The sequence below is a fragment of the Pristiophorus japonicus genome, chromosome 12, assembly GCF_044704955.1.
Source record: "Pristiophorus japonicus isolate sPriJap1 chromosome 12, sPriJap1.hap1, whole genome shotgun sequence".
Lineage (NCBI taxonomy): Eukaryota > Metazoa > Chordata > Chondrichthyes > Pristiophoridae > Pristiophorus > Pristiophorus japonicus.
The window spans coordinates 177,027,164-177,053,482 of record NC_091988.1 but is presented as its reverse complement, the minus strand read 5'-3'; the positions used below and the strand labels follow the sequence as shown (position 1 = coordinate 177,053,482).

General features: G+C 40.5%; 1 protein-coding gene across 2 annotated transcripts in view; it reads left to right on the top strand.

The window, feature by feature from the left end:
• The window catches only part of nol4lb (nucleolar protein 4-like b), a 322,631-nt gene that overhangs the window by 16,839 nt on the left and 279,473 nt on the right, over positions 1-26,319 (top strand). The window contains exon 2 of one of the 2 annotated variants that reach the window (XM_070896203.1): positions 14,086-14,241. In XM_070896203.1, the coding sequence (XP_070752304.1) occupies positions 14,086-14,241 (156 nt within the window). Of the gene's footprint in view, positions 1-14,085; positions 14,242-26,319 lie in introns of those variants that run through there. The other variant, XM_070896201.1, reaches the window with a different exon arrangement.

The following is a 26,319-nucleotide window of genomic DNA, read 5'->3' as shown; positions in this document are numbered from 1 at the left end:
TCGGCCCAACCAGTTCATGCCAGCATTTGTGCTCCACTCGACCCACCTCACATCTTTCCTTATCTAAATCTATCAACATAACCCTCTATTCTCCCTCATATGCTTATATAGCCTCCCCTTAATTGCATTTATGTTATTTGCCTCAGCTACTCCCTGTTGTAGCACTCCACATTCTCACCACTCTCTGGGTGAAGAAGTTTCTTCTGAATTTCCTATTTGATTTCCTGGTGACTATCTTATATTGATGGCCTCTAGTTATGCTCTTCCACACAAGTGGAAACATCCTCTCTGTATCCACTCTATCAAAACCTCAATTAGGTCACCCCTCAGCCGCCTTTTTGCAAGCGAAAAGAGACCCAGCCTGTTCATCCTTTCCTGATAAGTATACCCTCGCATTTCTGGTATAATTCTTGTAAATCTTCTCTGCACACTTTCCAGTGCCTCTATATCCTTTTTTATAATATGGCGACCAGAATTGTATGCAGTACTCCCAAGTGTGGTCTAACCAAGGTTAGATACAAGTTTAGCATAACTTCACTACTTTTCAATTCTACCCCAATAGAAATAAACCCTAGTGCCTCGTTTGCTTTTTTTATGGTCTTGTTAACCTGTATTGCTACTTTTAGTGATTTGAAAATTTGTCCATTTTTGTTGGGTAAAATACTTGGCACTTACTTGTCTGCCTATTTAATATTGACTGGTGTGTGAACTGAATCGGGGCAATGGAAAGCACAAACCCTGGGAATCTGCATTCAGTTTCAATCTTGGTGATTTAGATTGAATGTGATAACTTGACAACTACAGGTTACACTCGGGACCTGACCTGTGCTGAATGAGGGATTTAAAAAAAACAAGTGCAAAAAGATGGAGGAATTTCAAGTGCAAATTATATCCAGTGCAAATCGAGTTTCCGTGATCTATTGCGCTGGTTTAAACAAAAATCACGCTGGAAGCCGACATCGCCCCCAGCTCGAATTAATCTGCATGGAGAGTTTCCGCTAATTGCACCCATTTGTGGGCCTTCAAGGAGGCTCTTAGAATTAAGCTTTGTTTTTAGGCGCAAGGACACTAATGGGCACCTTTTTTAAAAAAAAAAAAATATTTTAAATATTAAAAAAATAATTTACTAAGAAGCTGACTAGTGTACACCACAGTAATTAGGAAATGGTATCGTTTTTTAAAAGTCACTTTCAGTTATTTCAAATAAGGTTACTCACAGGTGGTGGACTAGACACTGATTAAAAATGCTTATTTTTTGTAGTGAACCCATTTTCAGCAGTATTAATAAAACTGCATCAGGTTACCACTCTTGAGGAATATCAATTAATATTTTTTAATGCAAATTTAAAAGAAAATGAAATGAAAATGAGTTTGAGCGGAAACTTATGCAAATAAAATCACTTCTGAAAATTAGCGCAATTTGTGCCTAGATTGCCGATTGTGCCCAAAGCGGAAACTCTACCCCAATATCGCCAATATTCTTTCATTAAATAGATTTTGTATTTTGTCTTTTTCATATACTTGTCATTGAAAGCTACATTAATTTATCTGTTTCTTTTTAACTTGGTCATTCGTTTTTGACTATGCTGCATTTTATGCTATACAGGTTGAACCTCTCTTATCCAGGACTCCCTTATCCGGCACCACCCCTCGTCCGGCACCATTCCTGGCCGCCGATAAGAGTGTTACCACTAGGCCAAGCTAACATAAGTTAATTGCTTCAAACACTGCCACAAATGCAATAAAAAAAACTAATGTGGTTTTCCCCACTGCATCAGTTGGTAAGTGCACAACATGGAGTAAGTAGTAGACCATAGTCCCTTTTCTGTGCACCGACACTTCGGGGCCCGCTCAGGCCGCTGACCTCCTCTCCCCCCTCCCCCCCCCCCCCCCCCCCCGCGCCCCCGACCTCAGGCGACCTCCTTCCTCCTCCCCCCTTGGGTCGATAACCTCACCTCATCCGGCAAAATCCCTCATTCGGCACAGGCCAGGTCCCGAGGGTGCTGGATAAGGGAGGTTCACATTCAATCTAAATCACCAAAATTGAAACTGAATGCTTTCCATTGCCCTGATTCAGTTCACACACCAGTCAATATTAAATAGGCAGACAAGTAAGTGCCAAGTACTTTACCCAACAAAAACTGACAAATTTTCATCATATGATGTAAATCCTTTGGTTCACAAACCCACTTGCATGAAATAAATGTTTGATATGAGTTCTGTGTTAGTTCTTCAGTGTTTCTTTATCTTGTCCCCAACTTCAATGACTGCCTGCCACTGGCATTATCCTGTGATTACAAAGATTCATCTGTGTGTACAAGTTAGCATTTAATTGTTTTTAGATATCCTTTGCCATGTCTTACTGAATATTTCAGCACTTTATAGTCAGTGTCTTGCATATTCTCTGTGAAAGAACACACTGTTCAGATTGAGAGATATTTATCAACAGAATATTATAAATAACTTCTATTCACAGTGTAATATGGAAATAACAAATAGAGAAAGTAGGTTAAATAGTCACCAAAGAAGCTAAACAAGCTGGTGGAAACGTGAAACATTTCAATTACCTTTGTTGGAACCAAACAAAATTTAATGTTACTTTAAAAATACATAAATATATTTGAGGAATTATCCTATAACTACAGGAAGTTAAATATGTGAGATGATTCTTACTTTAGACATTAACTTAAGCTAGAACAGTCACTGTCCAGCCCTTTTCATACTTTTGAGGTAAATTAATGGTTTACATTGAGTGTGTCTAGTAAGAGAAAGATTCACATTTATATAGCATCTTTCACGACCACCAGAAGTCTCAAAATGTTTTACAGCCAATAAAGTAGTTCTGGAGCGTAGTCACTGTTAAATGTGGCGCCCCGACCTGCGAGGAAACACCAGCCGCAGGTCGGGGGTATAAGAGGAGGAGCATGCCACTTCAAGATACAGCGAGAGCCGTTCCAGGAGGGTGATGGCTTCGAGGAGGGCGACTGGGTGACATCACCGATTGGAGTGTGGGCAAGAACTTCGGCGGGGCCCAGGTACAGCAGAGGTGCAATGAATGATCGTGGCGGAGGTGTGGCGAAAGACTGGGGCAGAGGAGTGGAGAGAGAGATCGGGGTCCACAAGCAACGTGATCGGAGCCCACGAGCGATGTGATCGGGGCCCAGAAAAGGCGTGGGCCCTGGGTCAACACGGGCCAGCCCACACTGCGATATGTGTGCGCTCTAGGTCCGTGCAGCAGAGCTGGTCTTCAGTCGTCTTGGTTAATCCTTGTCACTGGAGCAAGACCTAGCTCTGTCAACCCCATATGTTAGCTGGTGTGCAACAAGCCATCAAAAAATCCACGCACAGGCATCTTCTACCCATCAATATGTAGTTCATGACCTGGAATATCAGGTCCTCATCGAAACATCTGTGAAGTCATCCCTTTTTAGTGTGGAAACAAGTCACCCTCGATACAAGGGACCACCTAAGAGGAAGAGTGGGAACATTAATAAGGCATTTGAGTACTTTGTTGTTTGGCTTGAAGTATAAAATAACTGGATAACAACAGCTGCCTTCTCACACTATATGGCTTGAACACAATTCAACAGCATATTGATAAAACATATTGGTGGAAAGTGGTTTGGGCTTTGAACTGATGCTCGCATGAATCGGGAGTGAGCATCTCTGATTTTAATTGCTCAGCCATTGGTGGCAATGCCTTCAGCTGCCTAGGCCCTAAGCTCTGGAATTTCCTCCCGAAAACTCTTTGCCTCACTACCTCTCTTTCCTTCCTCAAGACACTCCTTAAAATCTACCTCTTTGACCAAGCTTTTGATCATCTGCCCTAATTTCTCCTTGTGTGGCTCAGTGTCAATTTTTTTTTGTGCCTTACAACACTTCTGTGAAGCGCCTTAGGACGTTTTACTACGTTAAAGGCGCTTATTAAATACAAATTTTTGTTGTTTGTGGAAGCATGACCTGACTCTTAAGTGAAGCGGCGGGAGACTCGCTCCTCCAAGGGATTTTTTCATAGAACTGATTTAGAAATAAGTTACATTTAAGCGTGTGTTTCAAATTAAAGATTGTTCACAGTTTTAAAATCCTTCTCCAAGCCAAATGCTGCAGCTGCTGAGACAAAAGGGAGATTGATATGTTAATAAGACAGGCATTAGAGGTTATCCACATCCAGGGACAATATGTAATTCATTGGCTTGTCTCAGTTTCCCAACAGGCATTCACACCTATAGTTGGGAAGGAGCCCAGGAGGCATGCATACAACTGCATTGGATTGTCTTCTGAGAATCCAGTCTTGGGGTCGTGGTGGGGGAGGGCGAGAGCCAATTTAAATGATAGGCCTAACCGTGGCTGGAGGGAAGTCAGAGGGACAGTCCTTTCTGTGAACAGGAGGACAAAGGGACATATGTCAGGAAGTGAGTCTTTCCAGCAAAGTCTGTATGAGGCAGGGTTTGGTCTGATTTGGGAATTAAGACTAGTCAGTCTTTGCAGGTGGGGGCTGACAAAAAGAAAGGAAAGTTCTAACCACTATGGGATTGCGTAGTGCATTTTGGTTGTTTTATACTTCCATATGAAATGTTATAGAAGAAGTTTTAAAGAAAACAAATCTGGCTACACTATCCTGTTCAATTATGTTTATTCTGTATAATAAACTAGCTTCTTGATTTTACATTGATCTCGTCTCATCAGAATGTTGGACGATTGGAGCACAACACGTGTGCATACCTATGAAAAACATGGCTGGCTATTTTCAATGGGCCGGAAGCGTACCTCCGGAGTATGCCACCGACCCAATTTTAAAAAAATCCACACCTACCTGCTGGCTCCCAGGCTTCGGAGACTTTGGGTCCTGGGCCCCCAGGCATGCGCCTGCATAAAGGCCCATGGATCTGAGGGATGCAGGCGGTTCGGAAGCGTCCCTGAGATCATGTGGGTCAAGTCCTCCTATCAGAAAAGAGGATTCCTAATCATGCTTATGGAGATTCCATTTACAAACGGAATCCCCAAATAATTAAATAATTTACACAACTAGAATAAAAATAAATGTTAAAGTAAAATACTGCGATGCTGAAAATCAAATAAAAACAAAAAATGCTGGAAATTACACTCTCGGTTCGTCTTTTGTCTTTTAACTGGTCCCGTTACCATCTCCTTTTGCCTTTCACCATCATCTCTTTTGTCTCTTAATCTCTTCTGCCTTTCACCCTATCACCCTTTTGTTCTTGTCTCCCCTCCCCCTTTTCCCGGCCCCTACACTTGCTTAAAAATCTGTTACATCTCTAACTTTTTCCAGTCTGACGAAGGGTCATCGACCTGAAACGTTACTCTGTTTCTCTCTCCACAGATGCTGCCTGACCTGCTGAGTATTTCCAGCATTTTCTGTTTTTATATTGAAAATAAATGTTACCGTTTTTAAATTAAAAGCCCCTTTACAATAATTTACAATAAAAATTTAATTTTTCGAAAAATACATTTCAATCCGGGCCAAAGTTTACATAAACTAATTTTAAATGTTTGTGTATGATTATTAATTCAATTTTTAAAAACTTAACATTTATATTAACCCTTACGCTGGTGAAAACAGGCCCTACACCTGCTTTTACCAGGCAAAAGGGTTTTGTGAGCATTTGCTGGGCAGTAGTTGGGTAAATAGCTCAACTCTGCGCCAGCGAAGTGATTTTCGAGTTGATGCGGTAGATCTGTCAAGGCGAACCTTGCGGAAACCCGAAACATGCGGAACCTTTTACAAGGCTTAAGACCGCCTTCACAGGGAATGGAAAATCTGGGCCATTGTCTCTGCTGGCAGCAATGGGGTTGAAATTGCAGTCTCAATTCTTGCTCCCAATCTGCCTGTCACCATTTTGTTTGGGGCCATCATAAGGGCGACCAAGGCTGTTACATGTAGAAGCTTACTTGTAATATGTAAATCGGGACCTATGATGTACATAGAACCCCAATATGATTATGAGATATTAATGGTGGAGCATACACTGTGTACATTCCACCCCTTGGTAGTAGGCATAGGTCCTTAAAGGGACTCCTGAAGGTAGCTTAGAAACATTTGAAAGGAATTCTTCTCCTGGGCCTAGAACATTTTTCCCACCTGCTAGCAGCTCCTGTTGTAGTATAACTAGCAGTTGCAGCCTAAATAAATGTTTGATATATTCCTACAAATAAAATGTGACCAATTATTTGATGGTAATGTATTCAAACCTAAAAATTTCTGCTGCTCAACGTAAACCATGGAGAGAATTACTTGGGGTATGTCCTAATCATTAAAAAAAACCAAGCGCATCATTAAAATGAGGGCTCCAAGTGCCCATTACCCAAGGAGAGTTTTATTTCGTGCATCAGGATTAGATGCATAAAGTTTCATCGACAACATGCACTCTGTATATGAAGTCAAATTGACCTTTGAACACACAGCTGTGATTACTTTATTGTCCTGGAGACAGGTGTCTAGTTTGTACACACACTGCAAGGTTGGCACAGATTACAAAACAGATTTTGCGTGAAATCAAACCGAAATACTCCATTTTACACTCCTTAGATGAAACTGTCCCCAGATGGAAAATAGGTGTTTATCATTTGGGAGTACATATAAAATAAATACATTTCTACTTGACAGCTCTTACTGGGCAGGAATTGATTTTGTTATCTTGTTTCAATATCTTATACAAATGGTTTTAGTCAGTTGTAAGGGAGATGTCAGTATCATAATTTGGTTTTGTGAGATCTGTAGTAAATGCTCTAACTATCTATCAATATTAAAAATCTTACATTTGCACACACTTCCTGTCAATTTTTCAAAGTATAACTTCCTAAGTTCACATTTATAATTGAAATTGCTTAAGTGAATTAGTCACACTGTAATTACAACCTCGTCCTGGTGGAGATGCTCTAGCGCCACACATTGGTGGAGGTTGTAATTACAACGTGACAAATTTACATAGGCAGTTTCCATTATAAATATTGACACAGGAATTTATAGTGGAAATATAAACATACAGAATGTATGAATTTAAAATGGGGATTGACTTTTGTAGAATCACACAGCACAGAAGGCAGCCATTTGGCCCTTCATGCCTGCGCCAGCTCTTTGAAAGAGCCATCCAATTAGTTCCACTCACTTGCTCTTGCCTCAAGGGCCTGCAAATGTTTCCTTTTTGAAAGTTACTTTTGAATCTGCTTCCATCACCCTTTCAGGTAATGCATTCTGGATCATAACAACTCGCTGCATTATAAAAAATTCTCATCTCCCCACTGGTTCCTTTGCAGTCATCATAAATCTATATCCTCTGGTTACCTACCTCCTCCAGTGGAAATAGTTTCTCCCTATTTACTATATCAAAACTCATAATTTTATCAGAAATACTGCGGGAGTACTGCACTGTTGAAGGTGCCGTCTCTCAGATAAGACGTTAAATCGAGGCCCCGTTTGCTCTCAAGGTAGATGTCAAAGATCGCATGGCGCTATTTCAAAGAAGAGCTGGGGAGTTATCTCAGTGTCCTGGCCAATATTTATCCCTCAGTCAACACAACAAAACAGATTATCTGGTCATTATCATTATATGGTTGCTGTTTGTGGGAGCTTCCTGTGTGCAAATTGGCTGCTGCGTTTCCAACATTACAACAGTAACTACACTGCAAAAGTACTTCATTGGGTGTAAAGTGCTGCGGGATGTGCTGAGGTTGTGAAAGGCACTATATAAATGCAAGTATTTAAAAAATAATTTTGAACCAAAATGTCTGGGCACTTCTCCAATATGTTTGGTCACTTAGAAAAAAGACCCTTGCTAATTGTGGATGATTATATTATATCATTGCATTGATCAAAGCCTAGCTTGAGATAGGAAACAACTTTTTTCTCAACAAATTCTCCCATCTGGCTTTACTTTCTATCACTTCCTCCTCCCCCACCCCACCATCTTGCTCTAGTTTCTTCCTCTACTCTATCCAATCTCATCCAGGAGATCTATGTCCTGTTCACTTGACCCCATTCCCACTAAATTCCTGATCACCCAGTGTCCTTTCCTGGCCTCCAGGCTAGCTGATCTTACAAATGATTACCTACCTCCCATCAGGCACTGTCCAGTTCCCTTTCAAATCCGCTGTCATCACTACCTTCCTCAAAGAAAACACCCTTGACTCCTATGCCCTTCACCACACCTCTAAGCTTATTTAATCATATCATCTTTTTTCAACATCTTTCCTCAGTTGTCCATCCCCATAGGACGACTGTCACTTAGTTCCACTCTTACCTATCCAAATGTAGCCATAACATTTCTAGCAATATCCTCTCTTCCCACCCTCACAGCCATTACCCTTATGAATTCCCTCAAAGATCCATCCTTGACCCCCATCCTCTTGTCTACATACTACTCGACCCAACTCTATCCTTTTTTGATCCCTCCACTACTGTTGTTATGTGGATTACTTCTCTGATATCCAGTCTTGGGTGAGACCTAACATCCTCCAATTAAACATTTGGAAGGCTAAATCCATTGTCTTTGTTCCTGCTACAGACTTCCTCCTTCTTTACTGACCATAAATCTCCCCAGCTGCTCTCTCAGACTGCATCAGATTGTTCACAATCTCGGAGTACTGTTTGACTCGTCATTTCCAGACTTCATTACACTAATGTTTTCCTTGCCAGTCTCTCATACTCCTCCCTCTATTAACTCCAGCTCCCCCAAAACTCTGCTGCTCATCTCTTATTTCCAAGTCCTATTTCCACATCACAGCATTGCCTCCCAGTTTTCCAGTCTTTCAAGTTAAAATTATTGTCCTTGGCCATGGCCCTATTGCTACTCCTTACCTATGTAACCTCTTCTAGGCCTACAAATCTTCCCACAAACTATCCAGTCCTCTGATTCTGGCCTCTTTTGCAACCCTTCCCCCTCCACCAGTGGTAGTTGTGCTTTCAGTCACCTTGGTCCTACTCTCTGGAAATCCTTCCCCAAACTGCTGTGCCTTACCACCTCCATCCCCTCCTTCAAGGCCCTCCCTAAAGCTCACGTCTTCGACCAAATCTTTGGTCACTTCTCCTAATCTCTCCTTTGATAATTTGGGAAGCTTCTTAAATATTTTCTATGTTGAACAGACACTGTTGTCATGTAAAGGTCAAGGCAGCAGCTGAAAGATGACATCTCCACCAATGCAACATTCCCGTGGTACTATACTGAAGTGTCAGCCTAGATTATGAGCTCAAGTCAAGTAGTGGGACTTGTTAACATCCTGCCATTGCTTTATAGTGATTGAAGGGGGTCACATTCCATTTTTATTAAATTATATTCTGGGAAATTTGCTGGTACTTTAATGATTTAATTCCATATTTCTGTTCATTCTTCCGTGAAAGATGTAAATGTTTTCCCTCTCTAAACTGCTCCACTTCTCTACCTTTTGGTCACGTACTAATATTTCTTTGTGGCTTGGTGTCAAATTTTGCTTGATAATGCTCCTGTGAAGCATCTTGGGACATTTCACTACATTAAAGCGACTGTATAAATGTAAGTTGTTGTTGTTTGTAATGTTCTAAGCAATCTCTGAAAACATTCATGAATTGTGATCATCTCTAGTTTTTGAAATAATCATCAGGATCGAGTGCAAACAAATATGGCGGGTATATTGTGTTTAATCAGGAGTTTAGAATGGAATATAACACACTAGTTATATAGCAAAAACATATAACCATGACAAGTAGCTGGTACCAGTCCCAATCGGACAGATGGCTGGCAAGCATGAACAACTCTTCTTTTACTACTCTCTTTCTGAACTGCCCAAGAATGTTAGACCAAAGCCAGCATTAACTCCACTCTCAGGAGTCCTTACTCCATCGTCTGTGCTAAAGGCTCTTTATTCTCTTTTTAGGGATGGGCCTGGGGTAAAATATTGACAAGACCATTTAACCTGTAAGGGTTCCCCTTAAAAACAAGGTGCCCAATGACATGTCGAGTTCTTTGTTTAAGCCATGGGAAAAGGCCAAACCTTCTGTTGTCTCTCACCTGTCAGGGGTTTTCTCATAGCCATTACACATGAGTTCTATAATTGACTATGCCTTACAGCATGTTTAGGATTGTCCTCCCTTATCTCATCTGGCCCTGTCCTCCCAAGGAAGCAATGGAAATAGGATCTAGGGGTTTTTGATCATTGAGAGGGAGTTCCAGGATCTCAAAGTGGGTGAGACTGGGGTCAAGAACTATTGAGGAGGGGGGTGTCTTGAGCATTGGGGAGGGAACAGTCTAGGAGTATTGAAGGGTCTCTGGAATCAGATAATATTGGGGGACAAGCCTAACAGCCTGTGGGAGAGGGGAACCAGTAAGATTGGATCTAAACTGCTGTTGGCTTTTTATGAACCATTAACTCCCCACTGTGTTCCTGCCATCAGCCTCCTTCTTGACCAATCAGTAGTCCCTTTTGTACCTCCCCACCACTTTCTCCATCATGACAGGGCCTTGGTGAGGCCACACCTTGAATATTGTGTACAGTTTTGGTCTCCTAATCTGAGGAAGGACATTCTTGCTATTGAGAGAGTGCAGCGAAGGTTCACCAGACTGATTCCCGGAATGGTAGGACTGACATATGAAGAAAGATTGGATCGACTAGGCTAATATTCACTGAAATTTTGAAGAATGAGAGGGGAACTCATAGAAACATATAAAATTCTGACAGGATTGGACAGATTAGATGCAGGAAGAATGTTCTTGATGTTGGGGAAGTCCAGAACTAGGGATCACAGTCTAAGGATAAGGGGTAAGCCATTTTGGACCGAGATGAGGAGAAATTTCTTCACTCAGAGTTGTGAACCTGTGGAATTCTCTACCACAGAAAGTTGTTGAGGCCAGTTCATTAGATATATTCAAAAGGGAGTTAGATGTGGCCCTTACGGTTAAAGGGATCAAGGGGTATGGAGGGAAAGCAGGAATGGGGTACTAAAGTTGCATGATCAGCCACGATCATATTGAATTGTGGCGCAGGCTCGAATGGCCCATTCCTGCACCTATTTTCTATGTTTCTATTAGTCTTTACATTCTTGCTGTAAAAATTTAAATATAACTTTTCTGCTTATTAAAATTAGTGGACATAAAATCATAGACTGAGTGTGCACAATTTCCTGTGACAAACACATGTGACGGGTACTGCTGTCTGTCAGACCAATCCAGAATAGAAATAAATGCCTGATTTGCCTGAAATGTAGCTTTGACAATTTGATCTCCAGTTTCTTTCAAAGACTTTTGGAAAAAGCAAATAAACTATCAAATACTCGCAGGAGGGGAACACACTTTCAACACATTTTGATAAGAGATTAAATGCTGTGAAAATATGGTTGAAAGCTCTGCAACTGCTGTCAGGTAATACTATCTGGACGAAGCCCATTCTTTTAAAAAAGAGGGTGAGGCCTTAAAGTAACATTTTTAATTAAGGTATTAAAAGACACAAAGGACAATTTAGTCAGTAAATATTGTTATGTATTTTTAAAATTTTGGACATTAGAAATTTCAGTTACTTAAAAACCTCAGGCCAAGATGTTTAGATAAATAATTTTTACTGATTTGATTGGTGCAGCAACAGACTGTGATAAAAAGTTGACATGATTTTTCTCCATTTTAAAATATTGACATAGGGTTTTTCCTTGTTACATGTTGACAATAGAGTTTCTATTATACAATCATGACACAGTAAGTAAGCTTACTGTGTGCAGGAAGTGCATACCATATGCAAGGTTTTCAAAGATAGCCATATTTAATGAGTACGGTACCAGATCATAAGACAGTGCTGCTTCATGTTTGTCACATAGACCCTTGGAGAGAATCTATTCCTGTATTTAGCATTCACCATCCTCCAGGCCTTTTGCATTCTCTCTTTTCATTGAGAACTGCTACTGTGGCATCTGTGGTCTGAGGTTCTCCATTTCCCTTGAAGCAATTATGAAGAAGGGCCCACTGTAAATATGAACAAGTCCTTTATTTTTACAGATGTTGATGGATCTTGTTACTTCCAACATTTATTTTAATTTTACATTTTTCTTTTGATCTGCTATTTTTTGAGTGGTTTCATTGTTGGTTTTATTTATGAATTCTGTATTGCCTGATTAAATTAATAGTCACCAATAGGTGATCCATCAAAATTGTTCAGTACAATAACTTTCTGTTACTGGAAAATAAGATTTGTTTGGAAGATCATTCACTATCTGATATTTATATAGTGTGGTGCTCGACATCTTGCTTAGAATGTGGAGCAATAGATAGGCCAAAATGACTGATCTCAGATTACTGACAGTATTGTCAAAACGACTAAATGCGTCAAATGTGTATGTGAATTTTTTTTAAATCATAAAGTAATAAGATATCCTAGTTCCTTATTTATTCATGTCTGCAGCTTGCAATTCAACTAGACTTGTCCTAGGCCTGAACTGCTAACGTTTTTCAGAACCAATAAGTGCAAATATTTGTTTTAAAAATTGAATTTATATACTCCCTTTCATGTTCCCACGATATCCCAAAGCGCTTCACAGCCACCAAAGTACTATTACTGTTGTTATGTAGGCAAACTCAGCAGCCATTTGTGCACAGCAGGGTTCAACTAACAACAATGAGATGAATGACCAGTTAATCTGTTTTGGTTGAGGGAGGAATGTTGACCAAGTCACCAGGAATAGTCTTTGCTCTTTTGAAAAATGTGCCTTGGGATCTGAACTGGCAGAGCAGGCTTTGATTTAATGTGATCCAAAACGTAACACCCTAAAAATGCAACATTCCAATAGAGCTGCACTTAAGAGTCAGTCTGAACAGTGTGCCCAAATCCTGCAGTGGGACTTGAACCCACAATGTTTCCACTCAGGAACTGAGAGTACTGGAAAATTATGCAACCCAGCACTTTAAAGAGACACTGATGATGTCTAATTTAAAGGTACGCAACATTATTCACAAATAGCTGCCTCACACAGGTCAATATGCATATCTTAATACCGTGTATGGCACAGGTATTTTTCCAGATTGGGCAGTAACTATTTCGATCAATTCAGGACTTGCATGGACATTATACTGATGCTCTAGTGTAGCTGGCTCCAGAAAACTTGCGTTTGCAGCTGGAAGCAACGACACTATTTGTAAGGTAACACTTAAAAAAAAATCTAATGTATCATACCGGTGATTAATATGTTCCCACATTGCTCAGTTCGGATGTATCAGACAATAATTAACTGTGAGATTCAACACTTAGGCGCGAAGTTGCTGGGGGCGGGGTATAAATTGGAAATTATTTTAAATGAAAAATAATGGCTGATGTGATTAATGAGCCGTTTAATTCATATTCCTGTTAATCCTCAGCCTTGTCACTAAACCTTTACATATGAACATTGTCTTTTAAGTACACTCAGCGGCTAAAGACAAAATTCGTTGCCTTAAAGCACTAAATAACCACGTCCAGCCTCCTATTAGTGTGAAGATTTTAAAATTATTAGAAATTATTAAAAGATACACTTGTGTTTGTTTCCAGTTTGGTTTATTCTATTTAACTGGATATATCAAATAAATACTACGAATGATACATTTTAAATCCTATTTTTGAATTGAGTTATAACTGCAAAAAATAGGAGACAGGTCGGCCAGAGTTGTGATTAACTGTTTTATGTATAAAGCATGAAGCTCATGTAATAATCCACGTTTACAGTCAATTTGAAGTCAAATCTTTACTGCTATTTTAAGCGAAAAATTAAGCAATTGAAACTGTGTGTAGTAAAGTACAGGACGTTTCTTGTGCTCTGTCTATTCAATGAGGTATAGAGTAATCGGAGGAATTAGAAATAGTCATATTTTTGCTTTCAATGGAAATTTGCTAATGGGCCAAGTTAGATTTCTAGTGGTCCTTGTGTATCCTTTTATTTCTCGATTCTTGTCTCCGTTTTACCACAATCTGATCTGAAATGTATAATGTGTGTTTGCCTGCTTTGTGATAACTGATAGCATTAATAATCTATCGCTGCTCTGTTGGTTGCTCGCCAGTTGAATAAATACGCCCAGCTGTGATGCACAGTCTGATATTTCTGAAACCATTGCTGCTGGTGAATATTGTAATGTGCTTTCACAGACTGGAGATGGAGTCACAGCTAAAGAGAGCATCTCTCTGAAACGCGTGGCTGTGGTGGAAGATTTTTTCGACATCATTTATTCTATGCACGTGGAAATGGGAACAGAGACTGGAAAGACGGCGAAACACGCCGGACAGAAGCGGACTTACAAAGCGGTAAGCTAAAACGTCTTCACTAAATATTTACTTTCAAATAAATGTTCCCATAGGGTGTAGTCCTGGGCTATTTTATTCATATATAGTTTACTACATTGTTGCTGTGTCCCTTAAAAGACTCTAATGTTTAAGTGTGAAACCTTCCCGAGTATAATTTATACCAACTTTATTTCGATCATAAAATGACTGCTTATATTAAATATTATAAGCACATTGTAACCATTAGCTATACAATCAATATAAGCGTTTTGACAGCAGCTTTATTCAAATTGTGCTCCTTGCCAATGAAATATTCTTACCAGGTAGAGATGCACTGTCTAGAGTCAGGGCTTTCACACCTGGGGAGTTTACATTGGTGCTTTAAGCCTGATCTCTATCCTGTTACTTTAAAATACACCAATCTGAGCGACAGTTCTTCAAACACTTCTCATTATATTAACTAATGCAACTCGATTTCTTCCTACAATACACACACTCTACCCCTATTTTTGATTCGGATTGTAACATTCTATGAAGGGATTACATACTCGGTACCTTCCCCTTATTAACTTCAAGTTTAATTTCGATGGAGACATTTTTTTCCGGGGCAAATCAAATCTAATCAGTCAGAAACATTTAATAGGTTGCACACTATATTTCTCCATCCTTCCAGAAAAAAACTCTCAAGGCTATAAATAGGTTCCTTTTTGTTTAGGCATTCTTATCTTTTATTACTTAACACGTCGCAGGAATTTCAACTGTTCCTCAGTCACTCCCACCCAACCTCAGAGGTTGCCGAATGGATCTGTATTAAGTTGTAATTTTTTCTTTCGAATCTTGACATTTAATTGTGAACTAGTGACTTAAAGCACAAGCACTCAGTTTCGACTTCAAAAGCCTTTCAGGAGCCGTTAGCTGTGGTGCTCCAGTTGTTGCTGAGATGGGGGGGGGGGGGGAGGTCATTGACTCAGCTGAGTGGCTCTTTCCGTTATCAGCGGTTGTGGGCTTCTGGAGACCCATTACAGAATCTCATTTTTATTGTGGAAAATAATCTGGCTATCTATTGGAGACTGGCTGACCTTCTTAGGATGTGACTCTTGGAGGCGAGTAATCAATTGAAGTTCGTTCTCAATCTGTGAAGCGCATAGCATCAATTTAGAGTCAACGTAGGAAAGCCACCGACGTGTTGATTGGTCACCAGAATATAGCTTTTCAATATCCCAGTATTTAACTGGTGTAAAAATGTGTGCTTTTACAAAAGGCAATTCATAACGCCTCCCGTCAAATCTCATTGACAAGGGTCTCAATAACGCCTACATCTAACTAAAAGCTGTTCTGTCCAGTCAATATAAGTTTTTGAAGATCATCCGTTAGGTATCCAGCGCGATTGATGACGGTTCCGAAATACTGAAGTTAATTGGATTTGGTGTTCTGAAATTGGACTGGACACGGTGATATAAGAGGCGCTACTAATACCGTTTTGGGAACAAACTATCAAAAGTAAGTCGGATCAACCCAAAAATAAAGATTAGGAGCAATTTATGGCTTCGGTGGCTAAATATTGCCAAAGTTACAAAGTCAAACAAATGTGGAGAAATAAATGAATATTGTATTTATTAAACCACTAATACAACTGACTTCCAGGTGCAGTAAACATGTGCAGAATTAAGAGCACAGAACATTTGCAAAAATCCCAGTTCCATGAACTGCAACGTGTTTGAACAGTTTTTGTTCCCTTCAAATTATCAGTAAATTAATGCAGGCTATTCATTAAACAGAAACTGAGCACCCTTTTTGGTTTTCAGATGGTTCTGGCTTTAAATTAACCTTTTCAGTACTTAATTGCCAAGTAAATGAATCAGAATTGTCTAATCTCAATGCAAATATATAACTCCCCTGCTCTTTTTTGAAATAGTGCCATGGGATCTTTTACATCCACTTGAGAGATCAGACGGGATTTCGGTTTAACGTCTCATCCGAAAGACGGCACCTCCGACAGTGCAGCACTCCCTCAGCACTGCACTGGCGTGTCGGCATAGATTTTTCATGCATAAATCCCTGGACACGAACGCACATGCTTCTGATTCGGAGGCGAGTGTGCTTCTCACTGAGCCACAGCTGACACTATTTTGATATGTACCTACATAACCACTGGTCATGCATGAAGTCTAGAAGTGCTTCCATCACATAAGGTACTGTCCATTTTGCTATCATAACCGCTGTTAACTCTACTCTTCCTGAAATTAACTCCTCATCCATCAAAAAGCTCACCCTCCAACATATCTCTCAACCCCTCTACTACCTGTCGTTTCAGACTGCTCATCTGATACTCAATCTTGGATCGATCACAACTTTCTCCAGTTAAATATCAGTAAGACATTGGCCCGGATTTTGTGGTAAGAATAACGGTGAGACTATTGGCGCTCACCGTTATTATGGAGTAAATCGGACAGAACTTCTGACGTCCGCATATGCACAGTGAAATACGGAAATGCGGAAGTTGCTGTCCGGCTTGACTGGCCTTTCACAGGCTTTGGTACACCGGTATCGCCAATAGACTAGGCATTGAAATACATGTAAGGGTGTCAAGTTGCGGTACTTACCCACTAGATACCCACTAAACATGCCAGAAAAGGTAAGGGCTTGTCTATTCAAGTGTTAAGTGAATTTTTAACAGCTTGATAAGTCTTAATTACTGCCAAGCAATCTCTGTCACTGAAAATTAACTTTTCCAAATGTGGAGTCTCATTCCTTCAGATTTTAATTGTTATTGAGGATTAAAAAAATTAAAACTTAATTTTTTTAAAACATTTTCATTCTGTCTCTTCTCTCTCACAATCCCAAATTTCGTTCCCTCTTTTTATTTTTCACTTTCTGTACATGATTTTACATCGATTTAAATATTCTAACATACACTTCCTGTGTGGCTCAGTGAGGATTCTTCAATCTCATTGGTTGAGAAGACACGCTGTTGCTTTCCCTATTCACACAGGTCCCAGATCCCCTGCAGAGGGCGCCACGCTGTTTCAGATGCTCGATGACTAAGTTGCCGCTCAAAAGCTCACAAAAGTCTGTGGGCAGCTGAAATGAATGGCGAGCACTGTGCGTTTGCTGCGAATCGCAAAATCCGAACCACTGGCTTTAGTCCCCACCACAAAGTTTGTACCCTTGCCACCAATTCCATCCTCTTCCCGACCATTGTCTCAGACTGAATCAAACTGTAGTCTTGACATCCTGGTCAACCCCAAGCCGAGCTTCTGACCACATATACTCTCCATCACAAAGACCGCCTATCTCCGTAACATCGCTTGCCCCTGTCTCAACCCATCTGCCTCTGAAATAAGAACATAAGAATTAGGAACAGGAGTAGGCCATCTAGCCCCTCGAGCCTGCTCCGCCATTCAAAAAGATCCTGGCTGATCTGGCCGTGGACTCAGCTCCACTTACCCACCCGCTCCCCATAACCCTCAATTCCCTTATTGGTTAAAAATCTATCTATCTGCGATTTGAATACATTCAATGAGCTAACCTCAACTGCTTCCTTGGGCAAAGAAACAGATTCAGACCCACAAACAGATTCACAACCCTCTGGGAGAAGAAATTCCTTCTCAACTCGGTTTTAAATTGACTCCCTTGTATTTTGAGGCTGTGCCCCCTAGTTCTAATCTCCCCGACCAGTGGAAACAACCTCTCTGCCTCTATCTTGTCTATCCCTTTCATTATTTTAAATGTTTCTATAAGATCACCCGTCATCCTTCTGAACTCCAACGAGTAAAGACCCAGTCTACTCAATCTATCATCATAAGGTAACCCCCTCATCTCCGGAATCAGCCTAGTGAATCATCTCTGTACCCCCTCCAAAGCCAGTATATCCTTCCTTAAGTAAGGTGACCAAAACTGCACGCAGTACTCCAGGTGCGGCCTCACCAATACCCTGTACAGTTGCAGCAGGACCTCCCTGCTTTTGTACTCCATCCCTCTTGCAATGAAGGCCAACATTCCATTCGCCTTCCTGATTACCTGCTGCACCTGCAAACTAACTTTTTGGGATTCATGCACAAGGACCCCCAGGTCCCTCTGCACCGCAGCATGTTGTAATTTCTCCCCATTCAAATAATATTCTCTTTTACTGTTTTTTTTTCCCCAAGGTGGATGACCTCACGTTTTCCAATATTGTATTCCATCTGCCAAACCTTAGCCCATTCGCTTAACCTATCCAAATCTCTTTGCAGCCTCTCTGTGTCCTCTACACAACCCGCTTTCCCATTAATCTTTGTGTCATCTGCAAATTTTGTTACACTACACTCTGTCCCCTCTTCCAGGTCATCTATGTATATTGCAAACAATTGTGGTCCCAGCACCGATCCCTGTGGCACATCACTAACCACCAATTTCCAACCCAAAAACGACCCATTTATCCCGACTCTCTGCTTTCTGTTAGCCAGCCAATTCTCGATCCATGCTAATACATTTCCTCTGACTCCACGTACCTTTATCTTCTGTAGTAACCTTTTGTGTGGCACCTTATCGAATGCCTTTTGGAAATCTAAATACACCACATCCATCGGTACACCTCTATCCACCATGCTCGTTATATCCTCAAAGAATTCCAGTAAATTAGTTAAACCCTCATCTATTGCCCTTGCCACCTTCAGATTCGACTATTTCAAAGCTCTATTTGACCTCTTGTCCTCCACTCTCCATAAACTTCAGCTAATCCAAAACTTTGCTGCCTGTACCCTATCCCAAACCAGATCCACTCCACTCGCCTATCAGTCCTGTCCTTGATGACTTACATTGGCTCCCGGTCCCCTAAGGTCTCCAATTAAAAATTCACATCCACAAATTTAAATCCCTTACTGGCCCCATCCATCCCCATCTCTGTAACCTCCATCAGCCCACTCCCCAAACCCTTCTGTGCACCCCACCATTGGCAGCCAGGCCTTCAGCAGTTTATGCCCACTCTGTGGAATTCTCTTCCTAAAACCCTCCGCCTCTCCACCAATGTTCCCTTTAAGTTGCGTGGCCGCGCAGCACTCTGCAGCTCTGGCGTAGTCGGTTTTAAAATAGGAAAAACAGGAAAAACTGTTTAAATATGAAAAACTGCACGTGCACGGTATTTTGAATGGACCGGGCGGTCCTCTAAAGGCCCCGCGCTTCCAAAATAAATTAAAGGGAAGATTGCTCTCCACCTCCTCCTCCACCTTTCAAGGTCCTCTTTAAAATGCACTACTTTGACCAAACTTTTGGTTACCTCTCCTCATATTTCCTTCCTTTTCTCAGTGTCCATTTTTGTCTGATTACACCTCTGGAAGTGCCTTGGGACTTTTTTCTATGATAACGGTGTAATATAAGTGCAAGTTGTTATCTCAATGAATCCAACTATAGTCGAAAAAAGTTGAGCAGCAAGGTTAATAATTTTACATTATTGAATATCAAAATTTAAATTTAACATTAATTGTTTGTCCTGGTGATACTGCTAATCTTAATATGCTTAGCTACAGCAGTCTATAAACATGGGATTCATTTTATTGCTGCGAGTCTCGGGTCACCATCTTTACCTCTCATTACTCGGGCCCCGCCCTGCCCGGGGAACGTGATGTGGCCACCAGCACTGTTGTTCAGTCCCACGCTCCAAACGGCCGAGGGCCCAGGTGCAGCACGGGCCAACCCACACTGTAATATGTGTGTGCCCTAGGTCTGTACAGCAGAGCAGGTCTCCAGTCGACCTGGTTAACCCTTGCCACTGGATAAAGGCCTAGCTCTGTCAAGCCTGTGGTGGCTAGTGTGCAACGGTCACCGCACGTTTAAAAAAAATCCACGCACAGGCATCTTCTACCCCCTCAATTGGAGTTCAGGACTGAAACATTGGGTCCTTCATTGAAACATCTGTGAACTCATGTGGAAGTAAGTCATCCTTGTTCGAGGGACCACCTATGATGATGATGATAATATCCAAACCCGTAATCTAATTATTACATGTTTAGCCACTTTCAATCAAAACGTTTGTCACAACAGCTAAAGCTGTAGAGCTTTAAACCCACACACATGTAAAGGTATTAAATTGGAAAGCAAACACTGTTGATTCACTTTGTTAAAGATTGTGCATGCATATGTAATTAATTTTATTATTGCAGCCGGCCAGTGAGCTGTATGGCTTCAGTGTCTTGAGTCTCCATTGGTGAAGGTGTTGGAAGCTCATTGGCTTCAAGATGGAGCCTGGAGTGATTTTTGTACACTACATGATAGCACAGAATTGCCGCTGAAGTAAGCGCTAATGGGCTGTTCATGCTCTTCTCAATGCATGCCACTGCCGGAAGCATGTTCTCACCAGGCCCACTATTCTGAATGTAGAACAATGAGCAGATATGAATTCTCTGAATTTTCATTTCATTGTTTCTTGTAAGCATTCACCAAGCAAGTTAAACTGTGTGTGACTGCTTAGTTTAACCTATCCTTTATCACTTTACACTGTTTTGTATATGGAGACAAGTGACTATATATTACTGTCCATGTATTCAGGGGTGTGCTTAGAAAAATAACTATTTGCATACTAGTTGAATATTATCTGCCTCCCCTTAGTTGTGCGATTAGGTAACTTCTAGAGGGGATGTGTGAACAAAGGTTTCATGAATACAGTTTATTAAACATCTTGTATAGGAGCAAACTAATATCATAAACTTATTTTGCCTATGTATGTTTACCTGAGGTTTGTGTTTAAAGTCAAGGGAGCTGTGTTGATCTGGTTGGTATCTGGAATAAATATGGTGTCAATATGGTAATCCTGGGGTAGGCCAGGGTGATCAGGTCATAAAGACAGAACAGGCCAAATGGAAGATGCCACGGTGCTGCACTAATCAGTAGTAGGATTATGCCTGCTAAATGATGTTTCACTGCAGCCTCCTCATGATGGTCATTACCTGTATTTCACTAACTGATTTTAAATTATTTTCTTTCCCAATTCTAATTAATTAATGCAATGCAGGCTATCTATTTTAATCGGATGACCTGCTGAGAACTGATTTCCTCCAATTCCAACCTGCTGGTTTAGTAGATAGTAATTTACAAGCACCTTGGTGAAATAAACATTTGGGAATGGTTAGTTGCTTTGCTCTGTTTAGTTTATCAGCAACTGTTCAATCAACCCCTTTAGCAGAGGTATGAAAACCATTAATGAGCTGCAATAGATATTTAATTCTTCTAAAGCAAAATACTGCGGAGATTGGAAATCTAATAAAAACAGAAAATGCTGGAAATACTCAGGTCAGGTAGCATCTGTGGAGAGTAAACAGTATGCCTGTCTACATCCATGAATGTGATCCAACATCCACTGTTGGAAAAGAGGTTCACAAAAGTCTGTATCCTACAACAACTTAGGAAGAGCTGGCAGCAAGACGGGCACATTTTTCTTGCATCAACTCTTCTCTCATGCACCCCAATTCTGCTGCCACCTGCATCAAAACCCCACGCTTCCTCATCCACATCAATATATATTTGTCATGAAGTGTCTGGGGCTGAAATGACCCCTTTCGATAAAGCCTCTGACCACCGGAAAGCGGCGGCCACGGTGCAGCGCGGAATAGCTGCCTACTTTCCGTGCAGAGGCTGTTTTTTAGAAATTGCCCCTCCACAGGAGCGGAGTGCTGTCCAGGACCCCTCCACTCATTTTATTGCCGCAGCGTGCATATGTCAACACCTTACCACCTAGCAGGGACCCCCTTGCAAAATTGCCCCTTACCCAAAATTGCCCCGTGGGGGCGGCCAATGCCACCGACAGCTTTTGCAGTTGGTGCACTTTGTGAAATGGCAGCATGGACATCATGTAATTTTTTTTGTCAGCCAGGTCAGGCCGACAGTTATGCCCCGGGACTCGGCCGAACCACCAACAGGCAGCCCGGCACCCCCTCTTGGGTGCCAGGCCAGTGGTTGCCACTGAAGTGGCTGCAAAGTTTGCAGCGGCTCTCCCTTTTAACTGAAGGGGAGAGACGTTATGATGCGCCAGCGCAATGACTGACAGCTGCGGACACTCCGCCCTGCTAGCGATGGCCACTGCGCTCCGCTCCCACTTCCGCCCCCATAATAATCCACTTCCACCCCGCTGGGGAAAAAAAGGAGCTAAATTTCACCACCTCCATTGCGGTGGCCAGAACACTTCAAAAACGATAGGTGCACGTTTCCGGCCGAGGACAATTTCAACATCTATATCTGTAACAACACTTGCCTCAAGGGGGGGTGAGTGGTAGTTAGTACTCTTCAGGTGCATGCTGCTGACCACTCCGTTCTCTTTAATCTGTGAAGAAAGCCGAAGGACGAGAGAGTGTGCATTTGTACGTTTCTTCACTAATACAAAAACAAAATACTGCGGATGTTGGAAATCTGAATAAAAACAGAAAATGCTGGAAAAACTCAACAGGTCAGGCAGCATCTGTGGAGAGAGAAACAAAGTTAACATTTCAGGTTAATCAGATCACTAGCAACAGCTGCCGTCTGAAAAAATGGTGGCAGAAATTATGATCAGAAATTGTTGAACTCTGTATTTTCTGTTTTTATTTCAGATTTCCTGCATCCGCAGTATTTTGTTTTTGTACGTGTGAAGAAATGTATAAACGCACTCTATATTCAGTCCGGAACGCTGTAAAAAGCCGAATAGAAAGATGAGGTGCTGTTCCTCGAGCTTGTGCTGATGATTGATATTCCCATTTGCACCTTCTCTAGACCCATCTTTTGTTTCTTTACTTGTCCCATTACCATTTCCTTTTGCCTTGTACCATCATCCCTTTTATCATTTAATCTCTTCTAACTTCCACTTTATCACAGACCTTCGCTTTTGTTCTTTCCTCCTGTCCCCCTTTTCCAGTCTCTGTACGTAACCTGTTAGATCTCTAATTTTATCCAGTTCTGACAAAAGGTCATCGACCTGAAATGTTAACTCTGTTTCTCTCTCCATAGATGCTGCCTGACCTGCTGAGTATTTCCAGCATTTTCTGTCTTTATTATTGTACGTTTCATTTGTGTATGTATTGTCATTACATGAACTATTAATCATAAACACATTGATGTAACATTTGTTTGCTGGAAATTAATAGCGCACCCGCCCAGAAGCAGCCATCAGTTGCACTGGTGACCCTCGTATAGTTTAAGTTTAGCTTATGAAAATAAATGTGGTTAAAAAAGGTTGACTTGGCTTGGCACGTGAAATTTCACAGTCTTCCTTACAGTAGTAGAGTCCAAGTTCATGTGTTCCACAATAATGTGTGTTGCTTACTTCTACGCTGCTTTTGTGCCACAGCTGAATTAATAAAATCTTTATAATTTGTACCAGTTAAGTGACTTGATACCGGCTTGCGACAGGTGAAAGGCGAATTATCACCTGCATTTTGATTGGCATCAGGTTACGCAAAAATTCTGCAGGAAGATTGCTCACTACCATTTTGATTGGCAGTAAAATATAGCCTTTAGTGCTGTATAATGAACGGCCCGTGAATTTAGTCAGATCTCTGAAAACATTGGTAAAGAGGGAGATATAAGATAGCATTGGCTCTGATGTTAAACAGCAAATAAGAAGGTTTTCATTTTAAGGCCTCAATTCTGCAATGTATTCTGGGAATAACTTGACAACCAGAGTGTGAAATCTGGTTCTCATTTCATAATTGACAGGATAACTTCAATATTAGAAGCAGGTTCTCCACTTCTGAGTTTAAAAACTGCTGGTGCATAGGAAATTTCGAACATATCTATATGCAAATCAGTGAAAGTTATGTATTTTCATATTAGAATAGTTCGGACAACTTACATTTGTAAGAAAACAAAGTTTATTATTCTGTGATGTAATGTATTAATTTGCATAAGGACAGAACAAGTCAGTTTTTACAAACTAACTTACAATGCTTCAGTATACTAATGAGAATGAGAGGACAGGAGCTGATACTTAACATTCAGTTTAAAAAAAACAAAATTAAAATATTGTCAACAATTGTCTCTCTCTGGCACTTTTCCTTGCCTCTAAAAATGAGAATACAATTTTTCTTCAAACCTCAAATTTCTGTGAATGTAATGGATTTTAATGCTTCAACCTTTAGACTAATATGAAAGTGTTGTTATAGTTGACACTTTTGGATATTGCGTAGAAAATCTGTTTAGTTGAAACAATTAACATTAATGTTAATTAAAGTAACAATGCTTTACTTTATTGGCATTCATTTTTATTAATCACGTGGTTCTGAATTCAACAAATAAGAATTAATTTTTTTACATCAGCAAAACAGCACAAGTTTTGAAGGTTGTTGAAATGTGTATGGCATGAGGACAGCAGTACGTAGCCTCTGGGAACAAGCACCTGCAGAGGATGATTGGCTGGTGTGAGTGAAATGCCACTTCTGCAAACATGCCTTATTAAGATACACAATTACAGTACACTCCAGAAGAACTCCCATTTCATCACAACCACAAATGCTGAAATACACTTGCAATATTCAGTTAATATGAACTGTCGGAATCTAACTTTTCAATTAAACTGTTTATTGTAAGCCTATATTTAGGATTTTTGTCTCTGCATGTATTGTATTAACATTGTTGCAAGAACACTAAAGACACATTTTTGATAATGGTTCATCATGTTTAACAGAGGATTTGTGATTGATGCTAAGCCTGATTTTGAACAGGCCTACAACTCTCCAAATAAACTACTTTCAAAGCACTGGAACCCTAATGAACCTTTCATGCCTGAGGGCAAACCGAAGCAGAGCTTTCGATGCTAATATATTTTGATATGTATAACTTTTTTTTTTCGACATACCCAAGTTAAACATTTTGTTTACCATGCACTGTATTGTTAATAGAGCTAAATGAGCCTGATTATACAGGGAACAGTGTGTATAGACTATTGCTTTACACTCAGTGGTTTATACTACCATTCATCCATTGCAGATTTATTTCCCCCACACTGTTAAGATAGGAAATGCTTGCCGTGAAGAAAAATATTTTTATTTTTGGAAAGCTTAAGTGATTTTCTTTTTTGACCAGCTCTGGTGTTTCACCATGATTTATTTCATTGTCCAAGGACACGGCCATCAAATAACCTAGCTCAGGCAGCTCATGTTGAGATAGCCCCAGTAAATTAAACAATTGCTATTACCACTGTGATTGCACTGTATTCAGAATTGATTAGCATTCATTGGAAAAATAAAAACCGCACAAAACCATTGCAGTTCATGCTATCCAGCAGTATTGTACATCCATTAAATATCAGCCATGCACAAAATAGAAAACAGCCTGTCCTCCCAAACATGTCCAGAAATATTACATACACAATTATCTAATGACCTTTAAACATTTTAACTTCCCAATTCTCAATTATTTAACACAATATAAATAGGAGCAGGAGTAGGCCATTTGACCTCTCAAGCCTGCTCCGCCATTCAATGAGACCATGGCTGATCTACCTCAACTCCAATTGCCTGCACTATCGCCATATCCCTTGATTCCCTTAATATCCAAAAATCTATCGATCTCTGTCTTGAATATACTCAATGACTGAGCTTCCACAGCCCTCTCGGGTAGAGAATTCCAAAGATTCACAACCCTTTGAGTGAAATTTCTCCTCATCTCAGTCCTAAATGGCTGACATCTTAACTATATTCTGACGTATTGTTGAAATTTAAAAAAAATGTATCAGATCACTTAAAGCCATGAAGAGGACTTTCCCAATGTTGGTTTGCTTCTGACCGTCACCAAATCAATTACTAGCTTCCACATTAGTTTAAGATGTTGAAAGCAGGTTTGTAAATCTGTTGCAAAAACACTAATTAAGCTCTTCATGTGGGGTGAGGTCCAATTAAAGAGTCACACTGAAGTTTCTAATCAATGAAATGCTGCACATCTGTCCCACACACGTGCTGGCAATAATGAGGAAAACTCATTCACAAACTGGACATAAAAAAAATGATTGAGAGAGGGAAGATAGATTATGAAAGTAAACTAGCACGGAATATAAAAACAGATAGTAAGAGTTTCTACAGGTACATAAAAAGGAAAAGAGTAGCTAAAGTAAATGTTGGTCCCCTGGAGGATGAGACTGGGGAATTAATAATGGAGAACAGG